The 26,772-nt window shown below is 43.7% G+C and overlaps 7 protein-coding genes across 9 annotated transcripts; 2 read left to right on the top strand and 5 right to left on the bottom strand.

Moving 5' to 3' along the window:
- Positions 1 to 314: 314 nt before the first annotated feature.
- caz (FUS RNA binding protein cabeza) lies at positions 315 to 4,955 on the bottom strand. 2 transcript variants are annotated; one of them, XM_017179427.3, is made up of 7 exons: positions 4,799 to 4,954; positions 4,604 to 4,735; positions 4,488 to 4,542; positions 2,714 to 2,748; positions 1,613 to 1,776; positions 987 to 1,432; positions 315 to 929 (listed from the first exon to the last, which is right to left on the bottom strand). In XM_017179427.3, exons 1-7 carry the CDS (start codon positions 4,803 to 4,805, stop codon positions 611 to 613), a joined length of 1,158 nt encoding a protein of 385 aa, XP_017034916.1. In that variant the 5' UTR covers positions 4,806 to 4,954; the 3' UTR covers positions 315 to 610. The 2 variants fall into 2 exon arrangements, with proteins under 2 accessions (XP_017034916.1, XP_070144350.1); XM_070288249.1 differs by lacking the exon at positions 2,714 to 2,748 and having other exon boundaries at positions 4,799 to 4,955.
- Positions 4,956 to 5,392: 437 nt separating this feature from the next.
- LOC108083355 (vesicle transport protein GOT1B) lies at positions 5,393 to 7,989 on the top strand. Its single transcript, XM_017179098.3, has 5 exons — positions 5,393 to 5,547; positions 5,624 to 5,715; positions 5,777 to 5,955; positions 6,700 to 6,781; positions 7,859 to 7,989. Exons 1-5 carry the CDS (start codon positions 5,523 to 5,525, stop codon positions 7,901 to 7,903), a joined length of 423 nt encoding a protein of 140 aa, XP_017034587.1. The 5' UTR covers positions 5,393 to 5,522; the 3' UTR covers positions 7,904 to 7,989.
- Positions 6,937 to 7,663, bottom strand: UQCR-14 (Ubiquinol-cytochrome c reductase 14 kDa subunit). The gene is made up of 3 exons (XM_017179099.3): positions 7,507 to 7,663; positions 7,333 to 7,380; positions 6,937 to 7,273 (listed from the first exon to the last, which is right to left on the bottom strand). Exons 1-3 carry the CDS (start codon positions 7,544 to 7,546, stop codon positions 7,026 to 7,028), a joined length of 336 nt encoding a protein of 111 aa, XP_017034588.1. The 5' UTR covers positions 7,547 to 7,663; the 3' UTR covers positions 6,937 to 7,025.
- Positions 7,990 to 9,120: 1,131 nt separating the features above from the next.
- eas (ethanolamine kinase 1) lies at positions 9,121 to 16,995 on the bottom strand. Of its 2 annotated transcripts, none has more exons than XM_017179434.3 (5): positions 16,751 to 16,995; positions 13,956 to 14,328; positions 10,556 to 11,103; positions 10,019 to 10,468; positions 9,121 to 9,532 (listed from the first exon to the last, which is right to left on the bottom strand). In XM_017179434.3, the coding sequence occupies exons 2-5, from the start codon at positions 14,325 to 14,327 to the stop codon at positions 9,451 to 9,453; spliced, it is 1,452 nt and encodes a 483-aa protein (XP_017034923.1). In that variant the 5' UTR covers position 14,328; positions 16,751 to 16,995; the 3' UTR covers positions 9,121 to 9,450. The 2 variants fall into 2 exon arrangements, with proteins under 2 accessions (XP_017034923.1, XP_017034924.1); XM_017179435.3 differs by lacking the exon at positions 16,751 to 16,995 and adding an exon at positions 16,681 to 16,699.
- Positions 10,620 to 22,221, top strand: NELF-B (negative elongation factor B). Its single transcript, XM_017179311.3, has 4 exons — positions 10,620 to 10,757; positions 19,514 to 19,840; positions 19,939 to 21,237; positions 21,304 to 22,221. The coding sequence occupies exons 2-4, from the start codon at positions 19,718 to 19,720 to the stop codon at positions 21,655 to 21,657; spliced, it is 1,776 nt and encodes a 591-aa protein (XP_017034800.1). The 5' UTR covers positions 10,620 to 10,757; positions 19,514 to 19,717; the 3' UTR covers positions 21,658 to 22,221.
- Positions 18,101 to 19,392, bottom strand: Prosalpha4 (proteasome alpha4 subunit). The gene is made up of 3 exons (XM_017179095.3): positions 19,183 to 19,392; positions 18,882 to 19,111; positions 18,101 to 18,816 (listed from the first exon to the last, which is right to left on the bottom strand). Exons 1-3 carry the CDS (start codon positions 19,282 to 19,284, stop codon positions 18,399 to 18,401), a joined length of 750 nt encoding a protein of 249 aa, XP_017034584.1. The 5' UTR covers positions 19,285 to 19,392; the 3' UTR covers positions 18,101 to 18,398.
- Positions 22,222 to 22,827: 606 nt separating the features above from the next.
- On the bottom strand, positions 22,828 to 26,682 carry Hira (histone cell cycle regulator-like protein). The gene is made up of 5 exons (XM_017179310.2): positions 26,500 to 26,682; positions 24,479 to 26,388; positions 24,045 to 24,409; positions 23,774 to 23,978; positions 22,828 to 23,714 (listed from the first exon to the last, which is right to left on the bottom strand). The coding sequence occupies exons 1-5, from the start codon at positions 26,534 to 26,536 to the stop codon at positions 23,031 to 23,033; spliced, it is 3,201 nt and encodes a 1,066-aa protein (XP_017034799.1). The 5' UTR covers positions 26,537 to 26,682; the 3' UTR covers positions 22,828 to 23,030.
- Positions 26,683 to 26,772: the final 90 nt, after the last annotated feature.

Raw genomic sequence — 26,772 nt, 5'->3', positions numbered from 1 at the left:
CCTTTGACGTTAGTCCAACCTTTGAAGTGAATATTAAGCCAGGGACAGCAGCCTGACATTGCATTTCATGGGCTCCTCTGATCTTTAAACAAAATCGGAAAAGTTCTAAAAACATCGATGAGTAAGTTTTGTTCTTAAAAATGTCAATGCCGGTTCAATACCGTGAAAAAATAATATAAAAAATTAAATTATTTTCCGTTCTGGGTTCATTGATTTTTCCCAGTTCTAGTATATGTATATATCTCTCTCTTTCTATGTATTTAAATTGCACCTGCCTCACAGATACAGTTTAGGGAAGGGGTTTCGTCTATAGATGAGTTTTACATATACGTTTTTATTTGTATGTATCATATTAGTTACATTTGTTAAATTAGATTACATATATAAATATATAATTGTATATCTAGGTCGAAACGAGCGATAACCGGGGCCATACATGTATGTGTGTGTGTGTGTGTGAGTGTTTGGCGACAAATCGGTTGAAAGTAATTATGCGCTGGCATTTGGATTTTGCTCTGACGTAAATTTAAAAGTACATTAAAAGAGAGTACTCGCTACAATTAATACGTAAATGTGAAAAAAATGTGTTCTGCCCACCAATCGCAGCTGGTTAGTAAGGCCTAGAGCGCATGCCACCGTCGTTGCGCATGGGTCCGCCGCCATCGCGCCTGTTACCTCCGCCGCCGCCACCTCCGCGGCCACGACCGCCACCCCCTCCGCCGTTGTTGTCGTTGTAGCGCGAGTAGCCCCCACCGCCACCGCCAGAGTTACCTCCACGGTCTCTGTTTTGATATCCTCCACCGCCACCGCCGGATCCGCGATCGTTGCCACGATCACTCATGCCGCCGCCGTAGCCTCCTCCGCCGCCGCCTCCGTAGCCACCACCACCGCCGCCGGAACCATCTTCATCGCCCTTAGGAGTCTTGCACCTGCAAAGATTAACCATTAAATCCACTGCCAAAGTGTCATTTTCAAGTCCCGCTTACCGGTTGCACTCGTTGCGCCAGGCAAAGTTGGTGTTGTTGCAGCTGTTGCACTTCCAGTCGCCGTCACGGGGCTGAACATTGCCGCCTCCACCGCCACCACCTCCTCCGCCACCGCCGCCACGATCGAAGCGATTGCCACCACCTCCTCCTCCGCCGCCGCCACCGCGATCAAAGCGGCCACCGCCGCCGCCGCCACCAGGACCACCGCCGCCGCCACGTCTTCCACCGAAGCCGCCGCGACCGCCGCCGCCCTTGTTCCAGTTGTTTTGGCGCTGCGCCAGTGACACCTTGATCGTGCAGCCATTAAAATCACGGCCATCGAACCATTCGATGGCAGACTGAGCAGCATTGGTGTCATCGTAGGTCACCGTTGCCTCGCCTTTAGAGGCGCCAGTCTCCTTATTCTTGTACAGCCAAATTTTGGGCTTCATGGTGCGCTTGTCCTTCTGCAAAGCCACAAAAGATGTTGGGTTAGACATAAAAGAATCATAAAGATGAGTAATGCCATAAAATTGTTTGTTTTGTACTTAATCCCTTAGGCCCCAAAAAGTGCCTTGAGGCACTTAATGTTATAAGTGGCCGTTATGCATCTTGTTATTATTAGGTTCTTAGCGTACAACACCCACCTTGATTATGCCAATGGCACCGAAGTGCGTCTCAATATCATTTTCAGTGGTATTGGGATCCATGCCAGAGACAAAGATTGTGTCCTCTTGAGTGATCATGTCCCCGCTGCTGGAACCGCCGCCCCCTCCACCACCGCCAGAGTATCCACCGCCGCCGCTGGGTCCTACAAAAGCGAATGGGATGTTAGAAAACGCTGACAAAGGGCAGGGCATAGCTTAGAATGGAACTGCGGATATATAATCGGAATTAGAAATTTTTTTTTCGATTTCTCTCATTTTTCCCTTTTTCTTTATTTAATATATATATATATATATATATATATATATATAGATTTTTTTTTGTTTTGTTTTTTAATAACTCAACGCAACGAAGATGAAGAAGCCCCTAAGTAAAGTACAAACACCTTGCATCGCATCATTGGGTTATTCCTTAAGTGATTATATAGAAAGCGATGAAAACCAGAATTTTGAGGCGTGTTTATATATATATCAAGAAACCTTTTGGTAGTCACAGGGAGGAGACATGGGTAAGACGACACTTTCGATTTCGACATGGTTTTTGTTCTTAGTTCGTTACGGGCTACAAGCACACCCCCAGAGCCCGGAACCCGAAACCCAGAACAAGAAGATAATACCAATGACCTTGAATTGCCAGGAGGGAGAAAGGAGAACGATAACGAGAACCCAACCGACCGATGCACCTCCTTATAAAAGCCTTAATTACACGCAGCAGCATTATTGCACTGAAATATTTGTAGCTTAAGTAACCCTTCCTGGCGGACCGATTCCCGTCTGGAGATCGACGAGATACACTGAATAATAAGTAGCACACTAAAACACACTCTATATTGATAGAAATATACGAAGGAATTGTAACCACACATCGGATTCAGTGATTTATATCATATTCTTTCGGTTTCGGTTTTGGTTTTGGAATTTCGATTTCAACTCTGTTTCTGTTTGTTCTGTTTTCTGCTCTAATCAGTTTTTGGCTTTGTATATATGTATATATTTTTTTTTTTTTGGTTCAATATGTAGAAAAAAATATATTTGGTATACATTACTCGATATGATTTGCAAAATGATTTGCATTATTTTTACCTTTGTTGTAGCTGTCCTTGCTGGCGCCTCCATTTCTAAAAGAGGATATTGAATAACTTATTTAATGCTTTAAATTTGGTTGTTGTTGTTTGTAGTATGCAGTATGGTGAGGTGGTATACGCCTAGGATCCCCTCTCAATCAAATACAAATACATATGTCAAAGTCGGACCCCAGAGGACTCTAGTCCTAGTCCAGCACAATTTAATCAGTGACGGGCTAAGGCAATTGCCCTTCAAGAGTTCCACAATCGATGTCACTGATCAAAGTGCTCTGGAGGATTTAAGGGTAAACACTTAAATTAAAACACTATTGATACATCTATGTAAATAGCCACAGAAGCGAAAGAGACGGCGAGTGACGTAGACTCTCGATCTGTGATGACCAGGGATTAGTCCGGATCAATCATCATCAGTCGGGTCAGTGTCCATTTACAGTATAGTTATTAAGACTAAACTTAAACAAAAACACTTAAAGGCGAACTCTTTCAGTCCTTGAGTCCCATTTTTCACTTCTCTTGATATAAAATATATTATAATTGTAAGAAATCGTTCTAGTTCGATATTAAAACCATTATAAATACTATTTAGTTGTAAAAAATCGGTAAAATCACTTGTAATAGTTATTATCTGAGACTTACTACTAAAAATAGGGCAATAAGTTAATAACCATAGTTCTAGAATATACTTAAATGTATATGTACGTACAGCTAAAACTGCAATACTTAAAACACTATAAATCAGAATATACTTAAAAGTAATAACATTCAACATAAATGGGAGATACGATATTATTTAGAACCACACCAGATTGTCTTCCGAATTGATTATATATTCGCTTATTTATTATTTAAATATTTTTTACCATTATCATTCATGTCATACACTTGTCATATACTCGTTTTCTGTTTTGTTGGCGACTTTTGAATGCATAACTTGGGCCCATTAAGCTATTACATGTCTTTAGTTGTTACCCTTTACGTGTCTATACATATAATTAATGCTTGAATAGTTTAAAGGGGTTTTAAAAAGTATTCTTGTTGATGAAGGTGTTCATGCAAAACGACGTGTAACGGATACTATTTAATTAATTGGCCGCGATTCTCTACAAGTTCATTCAAGTTTTGTATTTTTTTTTTCAGGGAATACCATTCATTTACTGGACCAAATTTCATGGGTTTGTGTTTTGGAAGTTGGAATCAAATTGTGATTGCAGCGAATAGATTACAATATGGCTTCCCCAAGGGCGATTTACGAGTTTTATACATATTTACCATATAGTACATAATTTTTTGCATCGTTTTTAAAAACCGTTTTGTTGTTTCGTGCGTTGTGTTCCACTGAATATTTCGAATTAATTCGAACCATGTGTGCATTTTGGAAATAATATATGCGTATATATTCAAAAGCAACATGAAAAATAAACAATACAGAGCGACACACACATTCGGGACTCGGATTATACATATTCTCCGTTCAAGCCGAGCCATTTCTCGCTCTCTTTTTAACGTTTGACACCTTTTTCGATTTACATTTACATTCACATTCGAATTCGACTTGAATATCGCCAAAGCGGATGCTCTGCTCTGTCATTACACATTTTACATTTTAGGCTTCTGATTCTGTTTCTGTTTCGAGTCATTGGCTTGGTTTTGTCGAATAGGCTGGTTCATTAAAGGGTTAATTGTACACTTTGCTTATAAATCTGTTGTTACCCGCCGTGGAACGCTACCCAAGATCTCTATACCGAGTTAGGTGGTATATGTTAATAACATACCCGTATGAGTTGCCTCTGTCGTTCCATGAGCCACGATGACCACCGGAATCATAACCTTAAACATAAATGTGTCGATTGAGCAGCATTCGAGGCCGGGAGCTTTGTCAAAACCTTACCACCGCCCTGCTTGCCGTAGTTTGGAGGTGGTTCGTTGTAGTTACCAGTTTTATTTGGCTGTTGTTGGTAGTTCGGTGGGGGGACAGCGAAATTATTATATCCCTGCCCGGCACCACCACCATAGCCGCCACCTACGGTACACATATTTCAGACATTTTCACGCCATCAATGCGTTATTTGTGGGCTGTACTTACGGTCCATGTTCAATTAACAGTTGCAACAGTCTTTTAACAAGTAGAACTTTACGATTTTCAGGAGCGAAACTCCTTTTTTCACAAATATTTCCTAAATGGATTTTCGTAGCGTCAGTTTTTTTTTTTATGAAAATGGCGTGTGATAGAGTTGCAAAAACTTCGATGCCAACATTGCTGTCATCGATGTTTCGAAAACATCGCTAGCGTCGATGATGCCCATCGATGTTTTTCCATCTCTAAGGCGCGAGTGAAAAAAATAAAATGTCAAATAAAAGGTAAATAACGGGTAAATATTTTATATTTTTGTTATAAATTTCTGGCACTAACAGGTAAATATTTGATATATTTTTTATTATTTATTTCGCACTTTTATAAGTGCTTAAAATAAATATTGCCAATTTTTCAGCGATAGTTCATATCGATATACTTTCTAACAATCGAAATGAATATACAGGCGTAAATTCCTTTAATAAAGAACGACAGCTTATATATAACAAACAAATGCATTTTGATTATTTATTTATGATTTTTAGCAAAGTACTCCCGATAGAAGTTTGCGCGTTGAGCTCCCTGCCGCGTTTTACAACACTGTTTTGCATGCAGCCCTGCAATGATTGTTTATATTCACGAAACGTTTGAATAAAGGCCGATCAGCTGTTCGGGTTTCAAAATTTGTCTGCTGTTTACGTGGAATTTCTACTCGAAACCAAATAAATAAATCGCCATGATTGAGATCACAGACCTGCAAAGTAAGTTGCCGCTTCGGCAAGAGGAGGCTCGAGCTCGCCCACTAACCTTACGCACACACCTCGAATCTCTTCACAGAAATTGGCATCGGCTTGGCTGGCTTTGGCATTTCATTTCTGTTCCTCGGCATGCTGCTGCTATTCGACACAGGCTTGCTCGCTATTGGCAATGTATGTAGCGCCGCACCTTTGCACCCGGCAAGACTAACGAGCTTCTGCTCTCCTTCCACAGATCCTATTCATATCGGGCCTGGGCTGTGTGATCGGCGTGGAGCGTACCCTGCGCTTTTTCTTCCAGCGGCACAAAGTCAAGGGCACGACAGCCTTCTTTGGTGGAATATTCTTCGTTCTGCTGGGCTTTCCTATCATCGGGATGATCATTGAGTGCTATGGATTCTTTGCACTGTTCAGGTTCGCCAAGTTCTATTTTAATTCACATTTTTCCTTCTGCCAGTAGCTGTCGTTAAAAGGCACTCAACGTACTTTCCGTTAATTGTAAACTGTATTAAATTATTTTGCTTTTACCATAGTTCAGAGGTTAATTAACTTGACGCCTCTTAGGTTCTTTAAATTTCTTATTCGCTGGCACACATAGAAAGCTTGTGATGCTGATAGCTTCATCATAGGTTACCATTATGTTTTACATCAATGTAGATAGAGTTAAAGTGTGTCTTAGTTGCTTATTACCTTCCTATTGGAACTAATATTTGTATAACTACAATATTGTATGAATTTAATGGTCAACTGTTGTATTTATTACCTTGTCTATATTGATTATTTCATTTACTAAAATAAGACAAACGGTAGACAATCGTGGAAAAGTGACTATAAAAGTGGCATATTTAATTTAGATTATAATTCTGGCCCTAAACTTGCAAATTATCTGTTTAAACATTGTTAACTACCTTCCCATTTTACTATTTCAAGACACACATGCAACAACCAAAGCTATTGCCTTTTTTTTTTTTTTTTGGAAAAAACGCAATGTTGAATATGAGTGAAATGACAATATGATTATTTTAACAATTCAACTCAACTAACTTTTGCTTTTTGCCTAGTTTTTATATCTTTATCTGTTAATCTTGTAATCTTGTATCCCTTGAAAACTTTCCAAATCAATTCATGAATACTAATAACCTAATGCATCTCTTGCAGCGGTTTCTTCCCGGTGGCCATAAATTTCCTTGGACGCGTGCCAGTGCTAGGATCGTTTTTCAATTTACCATTTATGCAACAGGTAAGAGGGCAGCATGAATAATGCTTAAGTTCATCAACAACCATCATTCCATCGTGCCATCGGCACGGACCTCCATACACACACATCTCTTGTCACGACGAGAAATCCCACTGAATAAACACTGGAACGGGTTCTCTAAACAACCAAGCGGAAAGTCGGTTTCATAGCCAATTTTGGTTTTAATCTAAGCTATGTATTTCAACATTTACAAGTCCAAAGAAAGTGAGTAGTGGGCGCGACACAATTAGTGGTTCTTGTTCCAGTCCTCGCGTTCCTCGCGCTCCTTGACCACCTCGTTCAGATAGGGCTCCAAGTACTTGACATCCTCCTCGTACTTGGTCCACTGCTCCTTGGGCAGGATCGTCTTGGTCATGGACAGGTGCAGGGCACGCATGATGCGGTAGTTGCGCTCATCGTACAGCTTGCGGGGCAGGCGGCGGACGGCCTCCTTCACGTCCTCGTTCTCGTACAGGCAGTCGTCACGGTGCAGACCTGGAATAACCAACACATGGATGATTTGCCCGACACACATCGCGTGCTCTTCTCCTTACCGTACTGGTTGAATCCAGACAGATTGTAGGCCCATCGTCCCAGGTTGGCTGCGGTTGGAAGGAAAAATTCGCGTTATATATTTACGTAATCAGTGTGGAGCACAACGGCTCGTTGAACGTTGACGCAGTGATAAAAGTGTCCAGGGTGTTCCTTTTCTCCCTGGGGATACTCACACAAAACCGCTGGACCTCTCCTGGCAATGTAGCTCGACATTATTTACGTTGAACGAGGGAAAATTTGGATAAATCGAACGTTTGTCTTTTGCTTTTAGGTATGGCCAGCTGGCTGCAGCTAGAGGTGAGAGTCGGGCTAGTTATCGAATGCAATCAACTGAACTATCGAAACGTTAGGGTTGCGTTGACGAAGTCGGTTCACCGTTTTATTCGATTATTTTTTCAATTTCCACAAGTGGGAAAAGAATAAAAACGCAAAATCTATTTTTTTATATCAAGCAACAAAAAGGAAATGGCTCTGATTTAGCCAAAATATTTACCTATACTTTTCTCTTTTCTATTTTCTTTTTAGATTGTCCAAAAACTTGGTGGAGATGGCAACCGAACAACGGTGTAAAATATTTGTAGAACTTATCTTAAATTTACAAAGACTTGTTTGTGTAAAAAGGTTAATAAATTCAAATAAAATTCTTGTAAAACAAATGTTTTGAGCAAGTTATCGATTGAACTAAAGGGACTTTAATTTTGTACATATTCATCTTTCTTTTTTTACATTTAAAAGCCATAAAAAATGTATTTAAAATATAAGTAATTCATCTTTTGCGTGGTAAGTTAAGGTCTTAGTATTTATAATTTTTAAAGTTTTTTTTTTATAGACATAATAATACAATTATTAAAGAATGAAAAGACAATAAAAATAAATAAGAGACTAAATTAAAAAAGCTGTAAAAATAAGGTTTGTTTTTCTTTAAAATAATTAAAAAGTAAGGACAAAAAATTATTTTCTTTCTAAATATAATGTTATATATTAAACCACTTTACTATCATTTTTTATAATTTGTTTTACAATTTCTTCTGACTAATCATGAGCAGAAAAACAGTCACTGTCTGACTCAATTTACTAGAGTAAATAACAAGAAAATCCATTCATTTTAAGTTATCTGGATCCGTCTTTGTATTACAATGCACTTGTCATACATTTGCAGGGTATTATACTTTTTTAAAATTGTCAAAAAATCATAAAATTGGTCTTTTTCTAAATTATTAAACTTTTTTCTATGCTTTATTTGTTAACCTAATAGAAGTTGGCACATACATTTGGCTTAGTTATGATTGATTTCCTATTTTAATTCAAAATATCATATTGCAAACTGTAAAGGTATACAGACTTCGGCTTCCCGGAGAGTTAGCTTTGTTTCTCGTTTATTTATTGGGTTTTAGGTTTCAACTATATAAAGTTTACGTTAACGGTTGTCAACTGACAAAATACAAGTAAAAATGTGAATATTTATGGCTTAATAAAATAATCAGTATGAAAACCATCTGTCGAAACCGTACATCAATCATTGTAGCCGTAAAAATAACCACATTTCATGAGAAGTATACTAAGTAAACTTTATACCATGTACTTTAACTCTTTAACTTTTTCTTTTTTGCGTTACCTCTGAGCTCTCAAAGGCAAGAGGATCAGCTCAGACCTGAACTCACCAAAACGGTGACTTGTCTGGGAGCTGAAAGAGATTATACATTCCCTTCAGGATTTCAGGATGTTTCTTTAAGAAGAATAGCTCTACTTTCTAAAGCCACCGCCCGTGTCAAAAAAAAAAGAAAATATATTATTGAAATATTCGTTTATGTTTAAAGTACATATGTTGTTGTTTTATTTATGCCTACAAAATATCAATTTATACAAATTAAAGAACATATACAAATTCATTATATATACATACACTAAGGCTGGCCCCAGAACACGACACTTTTGTAGTTATTCCTCTTCGGATATCTTTACTTTCGGATTGCTAAACACACACGCGTTAAATATATACATATTTATAACATTAAGCTCCGTTCCAGCCTTAGTTTACACATATATATCACTGGGCACATATTTTAGTTTTTCCCCCCAATGCGAGCGAGAGAGAGAGAGAGACAGAGAGAAAGAAATCACTTATTGTTCTTTGCCGCAGTCAATGATAAAAACTCATCCTTTCGAGCCAAGTATTCATTGTAACGAAGAAATGCATAGCTGTAAAGAACAATAAAATATTATTAGGTATTAGCTTTTGAATGTGTAAGTCTGTGGGTGTCGATCTTAATTCTTCTGTATTCTCATTACACACATGTGTGTTCATATTATTTATTCAAGTGGCGACGACAGACAGAACAGGAACATGCTTATATCAAATATTAAAGATTGCAATCGGGCTGCTTTCTCTTTATCAGCATTTTTATACGCATATTCTTGATAACAATGAGGAAATCTAAAGACTTTTAATCGTTCAATGTTCGCATTCCTATTTCGTCATATTCATTCTTTTGCTTTATCTAGGGGGAAAATATTTGTTTTTTAAAGTCATATGTGAAAATAACAATTTACATTTCCAAGAGCAAAATGTATATCCTAAGGAGGAGAAACATTGATGCACAAATGTTTTCGATCATCGATGCTTCTCCACCTTTTATCCCGAAAGTCTCCAAATTTGGAGAGCTCCTTTACAGATTGATAACTCACCCTACATAATCGAAATCGATAGTGGAATGCTCAGCTTGCAACAGGGACCACACCGTCCAGAAAATATGGGATGCCAATGCAAACTGGTTGACCTGGACGTAAAGCAGCTCGACCTCCTCGTTCTGAATGTAGCTACGTTGAAGGTATTTCTCGAGGTAGACGCGCAGCCACTTTAGCTGAAAGTCACGCTTCGGATAGCGGGAATAGTCTACCTCATCCACGCCGCACATCTCCGCAAAGTGATTGCCAATATCGAATGCCTGAAAGTTATAGTCGGCGTACTCGTAATCAATAAAGTTCACCGTGTTCAGGCTCTTCGTGTAGACAACATTGCCCAGCAGTAGGTCGTTGTGGGAGAAGACAATTGGACTGTCCAGAGCCTCCAGGTATTTGTAGAGCTTATTAAACTCATCGCGCAGTCGGCTGATAGGTAGAAACGTTCCTTTCACTCTGCAATTCGGAGGGGTATGCATTTGAACAAAACAATCGATCAGTGGATCAGTGGATCAGAGGAGCTGTTGTCATTTCCTTTCCTACCTTTTGTGTTTTTCAGCATCACTAAAACGTTCAGGTACTAAATCAAGAAAGCTCTGCGTCTTCTTCCAAATCATCGGCATTGGCTTGGTCGCCGAGCTCTCCCCGTGCTTCTTCACCTTGCGATGCATCTCGGCCATGCGACGGGCGACCAAGGGCCATATCTCTGGACAGAGCACACTGTCAGTATTTAGGGTGGTTCCAGGTACGTATTCGTAGACGAGACCGTTCTTGAACGTGGCATATAGCGATGGCGCTAGGCCATAAGTATGCAGTAGTAGAAAGTTTTGCGTCTCAGCCTTGCGATCTATCAGTAGGTCCGTTTTATTGCCATATATCCTAACGAGCACTACGTTATCGGAGTACTGTACAGGTGCACCGTTTTCAGCCGCCGCATCGTCATCATCATTCTTCTCGATAATGACCGTATCCTCCTCCTCGGATTCCTGCGTCTTGATCGGCAGATACGGGCCACCGTTTTCATGGCTCAATTTGGTGCTCTCCTTGTGGAAACATCCGACCAGCTTGTTCGTGATGCCATCGGTAAAACTCTAGAATTAGCAAGACCCAGAGGAAATGTTACAATTTAAATAGTGTTTTGTGGATATCGCTAATATGTATGTACATACATATACATATAGTATGTACATAAGTATGGGTGAGTGAGCGAAAATGGGTTTAGGACTAAATGCTAATGAATTGCGGCTGCTACGTGAACGTGATATATGTATAAACTGTACTATAATTTTACGTACATTAAGTTATTACGAACTATAACCAAACGAGATACATATACAATATGAGGGGGTTTAGTCCAAGGAAATATTAAGAATAAGATGAGTAACGCCAAACGTTTCGAAACAGAGTAATATTCTCAGGCATTCTAGATCTATCTGCCTGAGATTTCAGCAAAAGATAGGTTGAGAGTACATTTCAGAAGTCCTCGCGTTACGCATCTTATTCTAATTATATTGTCTTTGCTTCACACTTATGTGTGTTCTTAAGCCGGAACCATTCACAAAAGCTACAAAATAAAAGGCTTATGGCACCTCTTCCTTATCGACTCCACCATTCGGCTACTCATATGTACATATATGACTATATGTTTGTGTCCAGCACATGGAGGAGGTTAACAACAACGCACACACACACAAGACCCGAGGTACGTGTGTAGTAATTGCGGTGATAAACTTTTTGACATTAGCTATTTGCGTGCCTAGCGTTTCGGTAAAGACGAAACCCTGTCATATTGATACATATATTGCTTATATAGAGCGTTATTCGCATTGTTGCCGACACAACAACCCGCTATTAGATAGAGAAGTACTCATTAAAAATGCCTGACTTGTCAATTAGTGTTCAAATGTATGAATTGAATTTCCATACAAGTATATGCCGATTACAGGAAAGTAAAGCAAGCACTGATCTTTGATTGAGCTGAGACCCAGAACCTTTAATACTATATAGTTATCTTCCGAAATGATCTTAAGATGTCGGGATCAAAACAAACTAAAGTATCCTTGGAATTGAGTGAATTTCCTGAGTTACTGTGTTAGTCTTAAGGTTAATACTTAATTTATCAGGTGGTTGATGTATTTTCTATACTATTTCCTTTAAAACCTCTAATTTATTCCCTTAAGATACAAAGCTTTTAGTAATAAATTGGTGTCAAGCTATTTGTGATCCTTTAATCCAACTCAAAATCATTTCGAAAAGTTATTTCTAAGAGTTTTTTTAAATCTCGATATCCTAGACATCTCAAGCATATATAAAATCCCCTTAAATCGCTTCTTAGAGTCTCTCCAATTGTTTGCTTCAAGTCACAAGATATATATTGTCATAATTTCCATGGTAGAAAAGACACGTATGTTTGAATAACACAGATAGACGAATTATATTATCAGAGAAGCCCGAGGATAAGAGAATATATACAAAATCTTTGACTCATCAAAAAGTAAATAGGACAACTTGTATATATAATTTGTTAAATCAATAGTGAATGCTAATCGTTACAGAAATCAGCTCATTTTCTTTTTCCGACAACATTTAAGGAAAATTCCAATTAGGACTTGATATTCCTTCTATAAACCCATCATAAAGATGGTGATACGAGTTTATAGAGGTAGATTGTGGACACTCTAGATGGCTTTAAATGCTACACAGGCTCAACTTCTTAAGAACGAAACTTTTCCGCCTGTCCTAGCCATGGTGGAATCCAACTGTTTGCTGATAAGTAATTTATGTACACACCGCGCGCGCACCCCCATTAGACTCTATACACACTCAAATCTACACGGATTGCGCGGGGTCAAGGCATACGAGTTGTTGGCTCCGATAAGGCGGCGGACGGAGAACGTCCCGTTTTGATGGAAATATGATTGGAGCAGCTTCAGCCTTAGCTCTGTGGACACTTGGTACCACAATCATCATCCGCGTGTTATCAAATCGGGCCACACGCAATCGCGCCCCTTAAAAAAAAAACAAAAAACCAAAAACAAAAACAACAGGAATCAGTGTGTCTGTTTGATCCACAAAATAAATAACTAAACTAAACAACCACTCGAGTCGAGTCAGTGGCACCTGTTTCGTAGTATATACTATATATAAGGATTAGAATCAGTGAGATTAATTGGCACGCACTACCCTACCAGATCCCCGAAAATGGAGATATCCGTGGGGAACCATCATTGCTGTTTCCACCCCACTCGAAGGAAGGCTAGATTAGCAAACTGGTTTCTACTGCGTCTCGGGTCTAGCCGCCCGCCCGCCTAGCCTAGCCCAGAACTCGAAGCTCGAAGCTCTCGCACGGCCGTAGCAGCGCAAATAATGTTAATTTGAAATAACAATCCCATGGCTCGCACAGTGAAATTATAAAGTCTATTTACAAATTTCAAGGCAGCAGCAGGCGGCGGCGGCAGCAGCAGTTAGCAGCAGACAGCGGTGTGTGTGTATGTGTGTGTATATATATAATTACTATTGGAAGGTAGAGCAGAGTAGAGTTGGTTGTGCAATATATTATAAATATGTATAAACCCGTTCCAAAAACTGTGTGTTAGCATCTAAGAGAGTAAGAATATCTTCCCCCTTTCCGCACACCAGTTAGTGATCTTAATAAATAGGGAATAGGGAAACATACATCATCATAATCATCATCATCATCATCATTTGGTCCGGTTAACAACGGATAACGATCTGCGATCTGCGATCTACCCTGATCTGATGGAGTAGAGAATACATGACATATTGACATTGATGGTTGATTTTTTTTTTTTAGATTTTTTGTTTGTTTAGATTTTCGAATAATTTTAATGGAAGGAATTGTGTGTGTGATGATATTTTGAGAGGGGAGGGGGAGAAGGTGGATAGGATGGGGGTTTTTATTTTTCGATGGACTTTACTTTACCTTAAACTCGACGTGGCTGAGGTCCCAGGTCGGTCGAATAACCTTCAACAGTTCCTTGGCCCCTTGTATCACGTCGGCCTCCTCAACAAATATGGGAACAAAGGGAACAATCGCCTCTTTTCTGGATTTATCCTCCTGCTGTTTTGGTCGAATATCACGCGTAATCAGTTCGGGCTCGTTTTCGTTTTCGCTTTCGTTCTGATACGAATTAGAGTTAGAATTCAATTGGTTCTGGACCTGGTTTGATTGCGATTGCGATTGCTGATTGACCGTCTGACGAACTAAGGATAAAGAATCTTTCATCACTTTGGGGTTGCCGCCACTTGTTGAAATCTGTCCTGTGTAACTGTTGCTCTTGGTTTCTGTGCCCATTCTATTGTATATTATATATGTGAAATACGAAAGTGTCAGGCCGGGTCAAACACATGTAACAACGATTAACAACAGCAAGTATAAACAGTAAGTAGCGTTAAGAACTAAGCCCCAGCGCTCAAAACCCAAAAGCCCAATACCCAAAACCGAAACATAAACCAAAGCCCACCACCTCTTAGTGTTTTTGTATGCCGAGCAGGACCCGAGCCCTTCCCGAACAGCAGTAGCAGCAGGCACGAGGACACGAGGTTCAGATTGGGATGGGTTAGATATAGATATGGGTGGGAGGGACGAGGACGGGGCCAGGACCACACCCTGTCAGTGGATCTAGCGTGTCATGTGCAGTTGTGGTTACAGAGTACAAGCTCCAAAAGTCTACGCCCTTTAAGTACAAGTCGGACCTGTCTAGCACAACCTAGATATTGTTAAAAGCGCGTTTTCTATTCACTTGAGGCTCTACGATGGATTAAGCACAACTGGGATATTGTTTATATACTTATATTCACTTGAGGCTTTGCTAATTATTAGCTCTGAATTATCACTATAATTTTGAGGCCTTTCTAAAAGCTGCATATTAATTCTTAATAATTCGGAGGCCCTTCTAAAACCTGCATCTTAAGCAGTTCCCATTACTTTTAATTGTCGTGAATTGAATTTTTAATTTACGTTTTAGGGGATATAGCGTAATTATTATATTATATAAAATAATTCAAGGTTCAATTAACAAAGGGAAAGGCTCATAATTTTAATAATGGCGTTATTTTAATTACATTTAATCACGAATAATTGTGCAGTATAAAAAGGCCGTAAAAAACAATGGTGAGTTAAGGTTCACTGATCTTGCTAATTAAATTAATTTCATTTCAGACTAGGCAAGGTTAATGGAAGTTTAAAAACGTAAAAACAAAACTGGGTTTTATGAGGACAAGAATATGTAGATTAATCTATAGACTAGGAAACCCCTGTATTCTTAGGAACAAAATATTTACATGGACCTCGATTGTTTTTTAGAGTTTCTAAATATCCTAAAAATCTCAAAATAGATAATGTTGAAACAAAATGGAATATTTAAATTGTACTTTTCAAAAGGTGATTAACCTTTTATAATTTCTAGTATAATCTAATATGAAAATAATCAAATCTGCCCCAGAATAATCATTATAACCTTTATGATGATGGAAAATTTTTCCATTCTGATTGGATTGATAATATTGATAAACTTGAGAGCTTGATTCTTTAATTGAGATTTAAAACCCACGTTGATTATCATTAACAAAAGTACAAAAGAGGTACATAACAAATAACGAGTCTCATAGTTCAGCCCGCCACTGTAGCTTTGCTCCTGCCGATGATCCTTATGTGGGCTTTAACCGGGAGAATGAGAATATGGAGATTGCCAATTGACTGGGTTGTCTGGGTCAGGTAATAAGCAGGCCGAGAAGGAAGGCCAACAGATATTGCCAAATTGGTGGCGGCATTAATGTGTGCGAAATAAGCGCCCGTACGCACACTGGCGGCCAGAGACAAAAGTACACGTATGTACACGTACCTGTTCATGTACGATGATTGAAAAACGGTATAGGTGGTAAAGTTGGTAGGTAGCAATTACGGTGAGCAGACGACAGACAGATAGGACACGATCGAAGTACAAACAAGTCAATAAGGGCCCGATAAGATCGTCTACGGATATAGATGGCTATGGCTATGGCCGCGGCAATAAATGGGGCGGTAAATGCTAAACTTATAAGTACACTGCGCCTGAATCATGTGCTGTGGAAAGGTGTACCTGTGTACCTATGTACCTACGGCGAGTGTTATGTACATATGTGCGAGGGGGCGGTGCGCGATCGGAGTTTCGGTGGAAGTGATGGAGAGAAGGAGCTCCGGAGACACGCGACACGACACCCGTGTTCCTGCTTCGTGTTTGTTTTGGTATTAGCATAGCCGTGTCTCATTTTTTATATTTATTTTTTTTTCGCCTCTTTATATTTAGCGAGAGCTGCTGGGCCGAAATCAGTTTAGAGTTTACACATATACAGGCGCTCGCGGTGACGTGCAGGCGGATGGATTTGGCAGCGTGTGCGTGTGTGCGTGTGGTGCATGCTCATTGTTTTTTTTTTTTTTTTTTTTTTGTGCATTCTGGGTTAGGTAGCCGACTCCCTGCCCCTCCCCCTAGCCCGCCTCCGCCCACATGACCCCATACACTGCTTGGATGCTGGAAGGATTCCGATTGGGATTGTGATTCGATTTCGAATTGGATTTCGATTTCGACTCGGGGGCTCGCATGCAATTTGTAAACGAAAAGCAAGGGGTTTCAAATAAAAAGTAAAACAAAATAAAATAAAATGTGTACCAATATGTCAAGCGTCAACGAACGCAAACGCACACACTGAGGTGAGTTATTATTTGTCTACACACGTTACCTTCGGGTATTGATTGTTTTTGAAAGAAAACACAAAAAAAAAGCCGCGAAAACCACACAACCAGATTATTGATTTTGGCCCGCTGGATTTGGCGCACAGAAGACGGGAAAATGGACAGCGCAGCGGGCGATGTGCAAGCGGTTCGCTTTCAGTTTCGGTTTTTTTGACTTGGGCAGCAGAGCGACGGCGACGATGTGCTAATTCTTCCGTTTTCCGTTTTCGTTCCGTTTGCGTTTGCGTTTGCGGTTTCAACTAGAGGTGGAGAATTATCGATGGCACTATCGACACTATCGATGGTTTGGCGCTATCGCAGCGCCATCGATTGTAGCCCTGCACTATCGATAGTATTTAATTTTTTTAATTAAAAAAAAAAATTTTTTTTTTATTTTATTTTAAAAGCTCAATAACTTAAGAATATTGACGCACTCTAAATTTACCTTTTCCTCTTTATTTCGGGAAAATCGGCAATGAAATACTATTTAATTTAATTTAAAAAAATCTATTTTAATTTTTTTTTAATTCTTAAATTTTTTTATATTTTTTAGTTTCTATTTAAAATTAGTATTTATATAAATTTAAGATGGGTCCAATTGGAACCAGCCAAACCAATTGGAACTTCAACTTATCCCTTTCGGGACTACTGGGACCCAGCAATTTTCAAACTTCCATATCTTCATCAATTTGTCAATATGACCCACCAAAAATACATATTGGGATTAATGTCCCAGGATAAAAGGACGATTTAAGGATTTTTAAGTATGCAGTAAATCATTTTTTTTTAGCCAATTTTAGCTATATATTAACCAGCAGATATAAAATAAAATATTATATTTTTATATTTTATTATATACTGATATGTAAAAATAGATTTATTAGTATTGTACACCTTTTAAAAATGTAGAGCATCATTTACCGGTAATTTGAAGTGCGTGTAAAGGACATTAACAGGGACTTGACCTGACTTCCTGTTAATTTTTTTTGCTCGTCAAAATAAGGTTATTTCAGGTATCCAATTGAAAGACAAGAGAAGGCTTCCCAGCTGCCTTGATTGTTAGGATAAATTAAAAGTTGATAGAAAACCTATATGTTTTTACGATAAGTTTATGGGCTTTTTTCAGAGCAGAAAGATTTCAGGAATCTCAACGGTAAGGGTACCCAGCTGCAGGAAAATAAGGCATGACTTAGCACTAATTAAATTTGTTCGATTAAAGATCTTTTTATATGAAATATTATCCATAGCAATAAAACAAATAGGTTATTATTCCCAAAACCAAACAGTTAACCGAAAGATTCCCCCTTAGTCAAAGATGTGATTTCATACCTTCCATAGGTCAGTACAAAGTATGTATATTGTGTGGCGGTTGACTATGCATGTATTTTATACAAATCAAATAGTTTCGAACCATTATACAACATTCCGAAGAATAAAAAAATTATAAATTTAAGAAAATGCACTTTCGGATTACCGAAACAGGAATTTGAAACGTTTTCCAGGCCATTGCCGTCTACCAAGCCCTAGCGTCAGGGATCGAGCTCTGTAAACGGTACACAGGCGGAAGGGAGGGAATTGACCCAACAAACCGGACACAATTTGCAACGTGATCGACTTGGAAAACATTTCAAAACGCGGGCTGCCATCGAAGCTGTGTTACTTCTTCTGCTTTTTCTTCTCCAGCTCCTCCTCCTTCTCCTTCTCGATGATCTTCACATAGTCTGCAATCACTTTGCTGTCCAGCATTTTCAGGGGCTTGCCATTCTCCATGATGGCCACCTCCAAGTTGTTCTGGCCCGACTGGGCAACCTCCAGGAGAGCGCGTATGGCCAGCTTGACGGCACCGCGCTCGGAGCTCACCTCCTCCTCGCGGTAGGCCTTCTCGAAGAACTCGCGCACAGTCTTGGCAGAGCGGCCAGTGGCGTTGGCCTTGTACTCGTAGAAAATGCCAGATGGCTCAGTCTGGAAAAGATGTGGAGAGCCATCCGAGTCGAAGCCGCCGATGAGGCAGGATATGCCGAAGGGACGACGGCCATTGCTCTGCGTGTACTTCTGTTTCAGCTGGGCAATATATCTGAAAAACAAGAACCAAACCAGTGGAGGCACTTGGTAATGGACGTCGGCTGCTGGCCTTCCTACCTGGTGATGTACTCGAGGGTCACCGGATCCTCGACATTCAAGCGGTGACTCTGGCACTCGACCTGTGCGCGATTGATCAGGATGCGAGCGTCGGCCGTCAAGCCGGCAAAGGCCATCACAACGTGGTGGTCCAGCATGCAGATCTTGCGCACAGTGCGGTCCTCCTGCAGCTTGGCCACCGACTTCTTCTCGACGCCCAGCACCACGCAGTTGGCACCGCGAACACCGACCTGTGCGACAATTCAAACTTTCTTAAGTTTTGTTCAGAACGCGAATCGCGTTCGCGGAAACCGGGTCTTACCGCTGTTGAGCCCTTGCGGACGGCTTCCTGGGCGTACTCCACCTGCAGCAGGTGGCCATCGGGCGAGAAGATGGTAACGGCACGGTCGTAGCGCGAGGACATCTTTTATTTCAGGTTACAAGCAAGGTAAAAGCTGAATTCGGTTCGATTTTCGCTTGTATGCCAGGCAATGATGATGCTTTTTTGAGGGAATGCCGCAGTGTGACCGCCTCAAGGGGGCCTCGAAAAATACCACAATGTATCGGACTTGCATTTGACACATTAACTGATATCGATGTATCGGAACATTTCACCAACAAATTTTGGATATATATTTTTAATTCATTTTCAGATTAAATTTCAGATTTTTCAGTTGGGAAAAATCAATAATTATTTACTTTATTATACAAATGAAATATTTTGCAAAAGTGCCACGGGCACTAAACATCGATGTTATAAATGCACTAAACATATCGACCTATCGATGCCATCGAGAAGAGTGCCAGCTCTAGCGCAAAAAGCCGACGGAACGAATTTTATGGTTTTATGAAAAAAAATGAGCACACCGGCGAAAAACAATGGAACCGGACTGGAGGACGTCAACATACCGGGCCAGGCGTACCTGCGCGAGGCCCTCACCTCCTGCACGGATCCGCTGAAGGCCATTGAGAGCTTCCAGGTTTGTTTACGTTGCACAAATGGGCGCCAAAAGTGTGTGTGTGTTGTGTTTGTTGACTCCGCCTAACTCTCCTTCTGGCTTCTGTTTTCTCCCTGCAGCTGGAGAACGGCGTGCTGCTGCCTTCGCTGCGACCAATGCTACCTCTGCTCGACCTGCACGGCGTTCGCCGGCTGGACTTCCACACCTCGCTGATGGAGGAGCTGCGGGACAAGCTGATAGCGCACATCAACGAGATGGGCCAGAAGGAGCCGCGCGAGCGGGACAAGAAGCTGAAGGAGCTGCTGGTGAAGAGCTTCCCCGTGGTGCGGGTCAAGTCGCTGCGGCCGGTGGTAATGGCCATTTTGCGCAACACGCAGCACATAGACGACAAGTACCTCAAGATCCTTGTGCGCGACCGTGAACTGTACGCAGACACGGACACCGAGGTGAAGCGTCAGATCTGGCGCGACAATCAGTCGCTGTTCGGCGACGAGGTGTCGCCGCTGCTGTCACAGTATATCCGCGAGAAGGAGCACATCCTGTTCGACCACACCAACCTCAACAATCTGTTCTTCCAGCCCACGCCCAAGGTGCGGCGGCAGGGCGAGGTAGTACAGAAGCTGGCCAACATGATCGGGACCAGCGTGAAGCTGTACGACATGGTGTTGCAGTTCCTGCGCACGCTTTTCCTCCGCACCCGCAACGTCCACTACTGCACGCTGCGCGCGGAGCTGCTCATGGCCTTGCACGATCTCGAGGTGCAGGAGATCATCTCGATTGATCCTTGCCACAAGTTCACCTGGTGCCTGGACGCCTGCATTCGCGAGAAGAACGTGGACATTAAGCGTTCGCGCGAGCTGCAGGGCTTTCTCGACAATATCAAGCGGGGCCAGGAGCAGGTCCTGGGTGATCTCTCCATGACGCTGTGCGATCCGTACGCCATTAATTTTCTGGCCACCTCGGCCATCAAGATACTGCACCATCTGATCAACAACGAGGGCATGCCGCGAGACAACCAGATCCTCATCCTGCTGCTGAGAATGCTGGCCTTGGGCCTCAGTGCCTGGGTGATGATTGACTCGCAGGACTTTAAGGAGCCGAAGCTGGACTGCCAGGTGGTTACCAAGTTTTTGCCCGCCCTCATGTCCCTGATGGTGGACGACCAGTGTCGCAGCCTGCATGCCAAGCTGCCGCCCGATGAGCGCGAGTCTGCCTTGACCACCATTGAGCACTCGGGTCCGGCGCCGGATGCCGTGGAGGCGTATATACAGGAGAGCTCTGTGGCCAGCATTCTGGCCATGTATTATACCCTGCACACGGCGCGGCTGAAGGATCGCGTAGGTGTGCTGCGTGTCCTGGCCATTCTATCAGCATGCAAGGATGACCGGGCCTACGAGGATCCCTTCTTGCACTCACTGGTAAGGAGCGCTATAGTCATGTTATTCTATTTAGTTTTGTTTGCAAATCAACTCACTTCCTTGCAGATCGCTCTGCTCATCCCCATGAGCGAAGAGTTCGCCACGGAGGACTTCTGTACGACCCTCTTCGACGAGTTCATCTTTGCCGGCCTGACGCGCGAGAACGTGACCTCCAGGCACATGCTTAAGCTGCTGTGGTATGTCCACAACAAGATGCCCGCCGGACGGCTGGCCACCCTCATGAAGGCGATGCAACCAACGACGGCACACAATGAGCACATCCACAAGCTGTACGAGACCTTGCAGGAGCGTATCGGCACAGGGGCAGCGGAGACGCCGGTTATCGAGGCGCCGCCAATCGAGTTCGATTCGCCGCTGAAGAGTGTTCCAACGCCGGGTCCTCACTATGCGGCCCAATAGCCAGAGGCGACGACGGTTGCGGCTGCCGCAACTGTCGTCGGGTGATCATCATTTAGCCTTGGCCAGGCGGCGGATGGGTTGAAGCAATGCCCCCTCATCGTAATTATACTGTTTAGAGTCTACGGAAAGTTCTGCGGCCGAGCTAATCGGTTAATGTATACCTTTACATACGCGTACATATTTACATATGTACGGCTTTGTTGGCGCACAATCCATTTGTTGTCGCGACCGATTTATATTATAGAATATATACGCTGTTACGCTAGTGTAACGTTCGATTATAGTGCAGAATAAATAGAGTACAAATCTAATACGAGGGAGAGCTGTATTTTTTTTTTTTTATGCCCTTACAGGGTATTATAATTTCAGTCAGGAGCCATTTCCGACCCTATAAATCATGTATATTCTTGATCAGTATGTCGTCTTGAAAATAAAATAAATTGTTTAATTTTTTTTCCAAATTTTATTCGACCTCAAATATTAAAACTTTTTTAGTTGTTATAAGCTAAGTATGTAAATTTGTTAGCCTAATAAAGACTAAAAACACAGCTTTCCGAATTGAAATTAATGGCTTTTTGACTTAGCTATGATTATATGACATTTGTATTTGTCCCAAAAATTTGTATTATTATTTTCAAAATTCTAAAAAAAATGGCGAAGGTGGTTTGGTTTTCAATGTTTTTAGTATCTCCTGGAAAGTTTAAGGGGAGTCAGGAGATTCCCTGTTACTTGACCTTTAAACAAAATTGTTTAAATGTTGTGTTGTTATATGCTATTTAATTTAATAAGCAAACTTTGGCGGTTTCGCCAGGACAAGGAGCAACAGGAGAAAGAAAAGGAGCAACTAGACGCCGGCATCGAGGCAGAGGCACAATTGTATTCAAACCTTTATCTTTGCTGACAGATCCCAACTAACTGGATGAAGCTTCAGCAATTCACAAATACCATACAAATATAATAACAAATCACAAGAACAACATTAAACTATCTATCCTCGGGTTGTCCTTGGTTGCGAGCTCTGTGGAGTACAGACTGAGGGAGGGAAGGAGTCAATTCCGACCATGTAGAGTATATAAAATGAAGTTTTTTTAGAATACAATTAAATTCCTTTAAATTGCAATGCTTTTTTTATGGAATTTGATCGCAAGAAAAGACCGTCTTCATACACAATTTGTTCTATCATTTAATGCTTTACATTTTAAAGAAATACAAATATCAACTGACGATGTGTGTGGATTGTTGTGATTGAGGGGTTTTTGGAAATATGTAAATCGGTAGAAAACTTTTTACAGCAAGTGCCTATGCTTATAGCTTAGGGGAGAGGGGGGAAACACAACACATTAGTGGGGCTAGTGGGGGAGGAGTCTTTCGTCTCATGTCTGATCCATTGAATTGGAAACTGCTGCGGCTGCTACAGCTGCGGCTACTACTGCTGGCGGAGATGTGGATGGGGCTCCGCCGGATGTGGATGAGGGTGAGACTGGCGCCGGAAACGTGTCCAACGGAGGTAGCGAGGAAGAGGCCGAGAGCTCGTCGTCTATGCAGACGGTGGGTGAGTCCAGGACTTGGATTTCCGGCGAGAGACTAGGAGCGGGCGGTGGCACTGACAGAGATGACGAGGAGGAGGACGATGATGAGGACGAGCCTGAGCCAGAGCCAGAGCCGGAGGAGGATGACCCTGACGCTGAACCTGAACCCGAGGATGAAGAGCTGCTGGCTGCAGTGGCGGTGGTTGTCGTTGTGGTGCCTGTGACTGCGGCGACAGCCGGCGGGGATCCTCTGGCCTTGCCAGTGGCCTCTTCTCCTGACGCCGCTGCACCATCGTCGCCATTGGGCGATGGTCCACCGTCGGAAGGTGAGTCTGCCGGCGATGGTACGGCTTTGGGCAGTGGTGGAGCCGGTGTGGCAAAGATCTCCTTGCTGCTGCTACTGCTGCTGCTTCTCTCCTCCTTGCACTCCTCCAGCAGCTCCACATACTCGGAGTACATGCGCTGCCACTCGGAGTGCGGTTTCAGGGTGTCCAGCACGCACTGCATCAGCTCCAGCTTGGGCACGACCTAGAGCGAGATGGGAATATAAGCAATGCACCGGAGAGAAAGAGACATCGCCGTCATACCTGTGGAACACCCGGCTCGGGCGTGCTGAGCAAATCGTCCAGGAACAGGCGCATCCTCTTCTCGGAGCCGTGCGTGGCCAGCTGGAAGGTGAGCATCTTGTGCCAGTGCTTCAGCTCGTCCAGGGACTGAAGGGTCTCGCACAGCTTAATCTGGTTCTCAATGAACCGAATCTTGGCGCTCTGCTGCCAGGCCTCCGAGTGCCTCCTGCAAGGTAGACAGTGTTTTTAGGATTATTTCGGGAATTCAAGAGATGACTCAGGGGGTACTCACAGCTCCATGCTGCCGGTGAAGCAAAAGTAATTCTGACTGCTGGCCTGCATGCTCAGCAGCGGAAACCTTTCCGCCATCTGATCCATGTCCCGCGGCAGCGTTCCACGGATGCCATGATACATAATGGCATCCTTGGTGGCCAGCACCAGCCACGACTGCAGGCTCGTCGAGTAGGAGTACGAGTTACCGCTGGGAAAGCCGATCAGCGGCATTCCCTGATCCGTCACAGCAAACTGGACGGCAGTCCCGTGCTTGTTCAGCAGCTCTGAGCAGCCGGCGGCCAGGCTAATCACCCGCTTGGCAATATCCCAGATGCGCAGCAATCCGCACTCGGTCAGCACCCCCACCAAACTGTTGTCCGGACTCTGTAACAAAGAGGTTTTAATTTTAGGTCATGTCGCTGGCTAGAGACCCCATAGGGATACTGAACTCACAAAGGCGCAATGGACGGCGGAACTGGTTAGGGAGATCGCCGGAAAGACCGGGCAGCCCGTCTCCATGGAAATCAGTCGCATGCTCCCATCCAGGGAGCACAGCATGGCGTATTTCCCGCACAGATTCAGATTCACCACCGGCGATCCCACGTAGAACTCCCAGAGCATCTCCTTCGAATCGGAGGCGGTCACCTTAGCCAGCATGCCGTGATTCGTCTTCAAATGGCCATTCTGGACATGCAGGCGATAGTCGAGGGCGGCCTTCACGAACTCACTGCGCCCGGTGGCCGTCACATTGAGATTGGGCACAGCCGAGGTGCTGCTCTGGTGCTCCTCCACCCGCGGGGAACGCGGCTGATCGGCGCCAGCTTGACCAGGGTCGAAGGGCACCGACTGTCGGCGCTGGGAGGTGGGCATTGTCTTGAGCCTGGAGTCGAGGCGACCCTGGTCCGCCTTGCTAACCAATGGCTCGGGAATACGGGGCGTGGCCGCGGCCTCCGTGGGCACCGCGGACGCAATGCTGGCGCCACAGGGCACCGAACTAGAGGTAAGAGGTGCCGGGGAGGAGACCATACTGCTGGCAATGGACGTCGGTCCGTCCTCGTGGAGGGGTATGAACATGGGGGTGATACGGCGCTTGCCGTCCTTGGTCCTCGTTTCCGTCTGCTTGCTAATGGGTCGCTGATTGGACTCGTTGCTCAGCGGGAACTTGACGGGCCTGGCCTCTAGCAGCGGCGGCCCAGCGCCCAGCGGTTGGAGCAGTCGCTTCGGATGATCCATGCCTACGTGATGGCTCAGGCCGGCGCCATAGCCCTGGCCGTACATCTTCTGGAATATGGCATGCTTGTCCGTGTCGGTGATGGCCTTGCCCAGCTCCTCCTCGGAAAACTGCAGGCAAGCCATGGTTCCATCGCCGCTGCAGGCCATCAGCAGGCACTCCTTGGGGCCCCAAGACAAGTCCAAGATGCTGTCGTCGAACAGTTCATGGATGACGATCATGGGCCGCTGCAGCGCCGTCATCCAGACGGACAGCGAGCGGTCGCGCGAGCCCACCGCCAGGACGCAGTACTGCAGTGGCTTGCTGGGACTGCCGCCAGCCGCCGGGCGTTGCATGATCGAGCTGTGGAAGCGCACGCAGGTCACCGCCTTGCGATGGCCTACGAAGTCCGTCTCAGTCTTCCAGCCCACGCGCTCCACGATCTGAGCTGTGGGGACGCCGGCGTTCAAGGCGTGCGCCGAGACCAGATACTGGCCGTCCGGCGACCACGACAGTCGCAGGAAGTGCGTGGTGCCGCCGCACTCCTCGAACGGCTCGGTTATCGAGTAGGTCACGGTCCAGTCCATTGTATTCCAGATTTTGATGCTGCGGTCGTCCGACTGTGAGGCCAGGTACCTGCCAACCGGGTCCCAGGAGACGCCCTTAACCAGGCCGGTGTGATCTTTGAGCGTGGCCACCGAGTGCGGGAACGCCTGGGCGTCCCAAACGATCACAGTGTTGTCGATGCCGCAGCTGGCCAAATAGGCGTCATTTGGTGACCAGGCCAGATCCAGGACATCGCCGTCATGACCGCGCAGCGTGTAAAAGCACTTCCAGGACTCGTGATTCTTCTGCATGCCGCCAGTGCCGAAAACACCGCTGGAGCCGGTACTCTTGCGCCAGATCATTATCAGCTTGTCGTCGGAGCCGGAGGCCAGGTTCTGGCCATTCTGCGACCAGCGCACGCAGTTGACACAGGCCAGGTGCTGGTCCATTTGGCACAACATCTTCGGTACCTCCTCGTCCAGCTCGGCCTTCTCCGAGAGCACCGGCAGCATGTTCCATATGACAACGCGACCGCAGTCGCTGCCCTGGCCACCGGTGGCGAATTTTGTGCAGTCCTGATGGATATCCACCGAGAATATCTGTTTGTCTGCCCGAAAAGAAAGGCACAAAAACATGGAAGGGGCGGGTAAACACACAATTCTTGACCAAAGGCGGGATGGATTTATGCCGGTTTAGCCGGCTAACGGCCTCAACTCACCATCATGATGCACCCAGCCCGGCTTGAGGAGCCGCATGGGGAAGTGCTGGATGCCGGCCGCCGGTTATTGCCTGTAATCTGCTAGGAAAGAGCAAAGCGCGCCGAATTTGCATTAAATATTTGCGAATGTTTTTCGCGCAGCGAGTTTGTTGTGCGTCAGTGTGACCGTCCCATGCCGGCGGCGGAATCCCAACGCGCGAGACATCTGGCACCACTAACAGCTTAATGATACTCAATTAATTTAATGAATCTTTCTTGTTTTAAGTAAACTAA

This window comes from Drosophila kikkawai, chromosome X (genome assembly GCF_030179895.1).
Source record: "Drosophila kikkawai strain 14028-0561.14 chromosome X, DkikHiC1v2, whole genome shotgun sequence".
NCBI lineage: Eukaryota > Metazoa > Arthropoda > Insecta > Diptera > Drosophilidae > Drosophila > Drosophila kikkawai.
The sequence above is the reverse complement of the archived record's forward strand: the minus strand, read 5'-3'. Positions and strand labels throughout refer to the sequence as shown.

Excerpts from the sequence above, each read along its gene's own strand:
- caz (XM_017179427.3), bottom strand. Across the intron at positions 2,749-4,487 it reads GACAGAGGCAACTCATACGG|AAATGGAGGCGCCAGCAAGG; the intron begins GTATGTTATTAA and ends ATCCTCTTTTAG. Across the intron at positions 930-986 it reads TGGCGCAACGAGTGCAACCG|GTGCAAGACTCCTAAGGGCG; the intron begins GTAAGCGGGACT and ends TAATCTTTGCAG.
- LOC108083355 (XM_017179098.3), top strand. The coding sequence starts at position 5,523 with ATGATTGAGATCACAGACCTGCAAA. Across the intron at positions 5,548-5,623 it reads TGAGATCACAGACCTGCAAA|AAATTGGCATCGGCTTGGCT; the intron begins GTAAGTTGCCGC and ends ATCTCTTCACAG. Across the intron at positions 5,716-5,776 it reads GCTTGCTCGCTATTGGCAAT|ATCCTATTCATATCGGGCCT; the intron begins GTATGTAGCGCC and ends CTCCTTCCACAG.
- UQCR-14 (XM_017179099.3), bottom strand. The coding sequence starts at position 7,546 with ATGTCGAGCTACATTGCCAGGAGAGGTCCAGCGGTTTTGT. Across the intron at positions 7,381-7,506 it reads GAGAGGTCCAGCGGTTTTGT|CCAACCTGGGACGATGGGCC; the intron begins GTGAGTATCCCC and ends TTCCAACCGCAG. Across the intron at positions 7,274-7,332 it reads GTCTGGATTCAACCAGTACG|GTCTGCACCGTGACGACTGC; the intron begins GTAAGGAGAAGA and ends TGGTTATTCCAG.
- eas (XM_017179434.3), bottom strand. The coding sequence starts at position 14,327 with ATGGGCACAGAAACCAAGAGCAACAGTTACACAGGACAGATTTCAACA. Across the intron at positions 10,469-10,555 it reads GATGCTGAAAAACACAAAAG|AGTGAAAGGAACGTTTCTAC; the intron begins GTAGGAAAGGAA and ends TCCGAATTGCAG. Across the intron at positions 9,533-10,018 it reads ATCGATTTCGATTATGTAGG|CTATGCATTTCTTCGTTACA; the intron begins GTGAGTTATCAA and ends TGTTCTTTACAG.
- Prosalpha4 (XM_017179095.3), bottom strand. The coding sequence starts at position 19,284 with ATGTCCTCGCGCTACGACCGTGCCGTTACCATCTTCTCGCCCGATGGC. Across the intron at positions 19,112-19,182 it reads TCCGCAAGGGCTCAACAGCG|GTCGGTGTTCGCGGTGCCAA; the intron begins GTAAGACCCGGT and ends ATTGTCGCACAG. Across the intron at positions 18,817-18,881 it reads ACCCTCGAGTACATCACCAG|ATATATTGCCCAGCTGAAAC; the intron begins GTAGGAAGGCCA and ends CTTGTTTTTCAG.
- NELF-B (XM_017179311.3), top strand. The coding sequence starts at position 19,718 with ATGAGCACACCGGCGAAAAACAATGGAACCGGACTGGAGGACGTCAAC. Across the intron at positions 19,841-19,938 it reads AGGCCATTGAGAGCTTCCAG|CTGGAGAACGGCGTGCTGCT; the intron begins GTTTGTTTACGT and ends TTCTCCCTGCAG. Across the intron at positions 21,238-21,303 it reads ATCCCTTCTTGCACTCACTG|ATCGCTCTGCTCATCCCCAT; the intron begins GTAAGGAGCGCT and ends ACTTCCTTGCAG.
- Hira (XM_017179310.2), bottom strand. The coding sequence starts at position 26,536 with ATGCGGCTCCTCAAGCCGGGCTGGGTGCATCATGATG. Across the intron at positions 23,979-24,044 it reads TTCACCGGCAGCATGGAGCT|GAGGCACTCGGAGGCCTGGC; the intron begins GTGAGTACCCCC and ends TCTACCTTGCAG. Across the intron at positions 23,715-23,773 it reads CCGAGCCGGGTGTTCCACAG|GTCGTGCCCAAGCTGGAGCT; the intron begins GTATGACGGCGA and ends ATCTCGCTCTAG.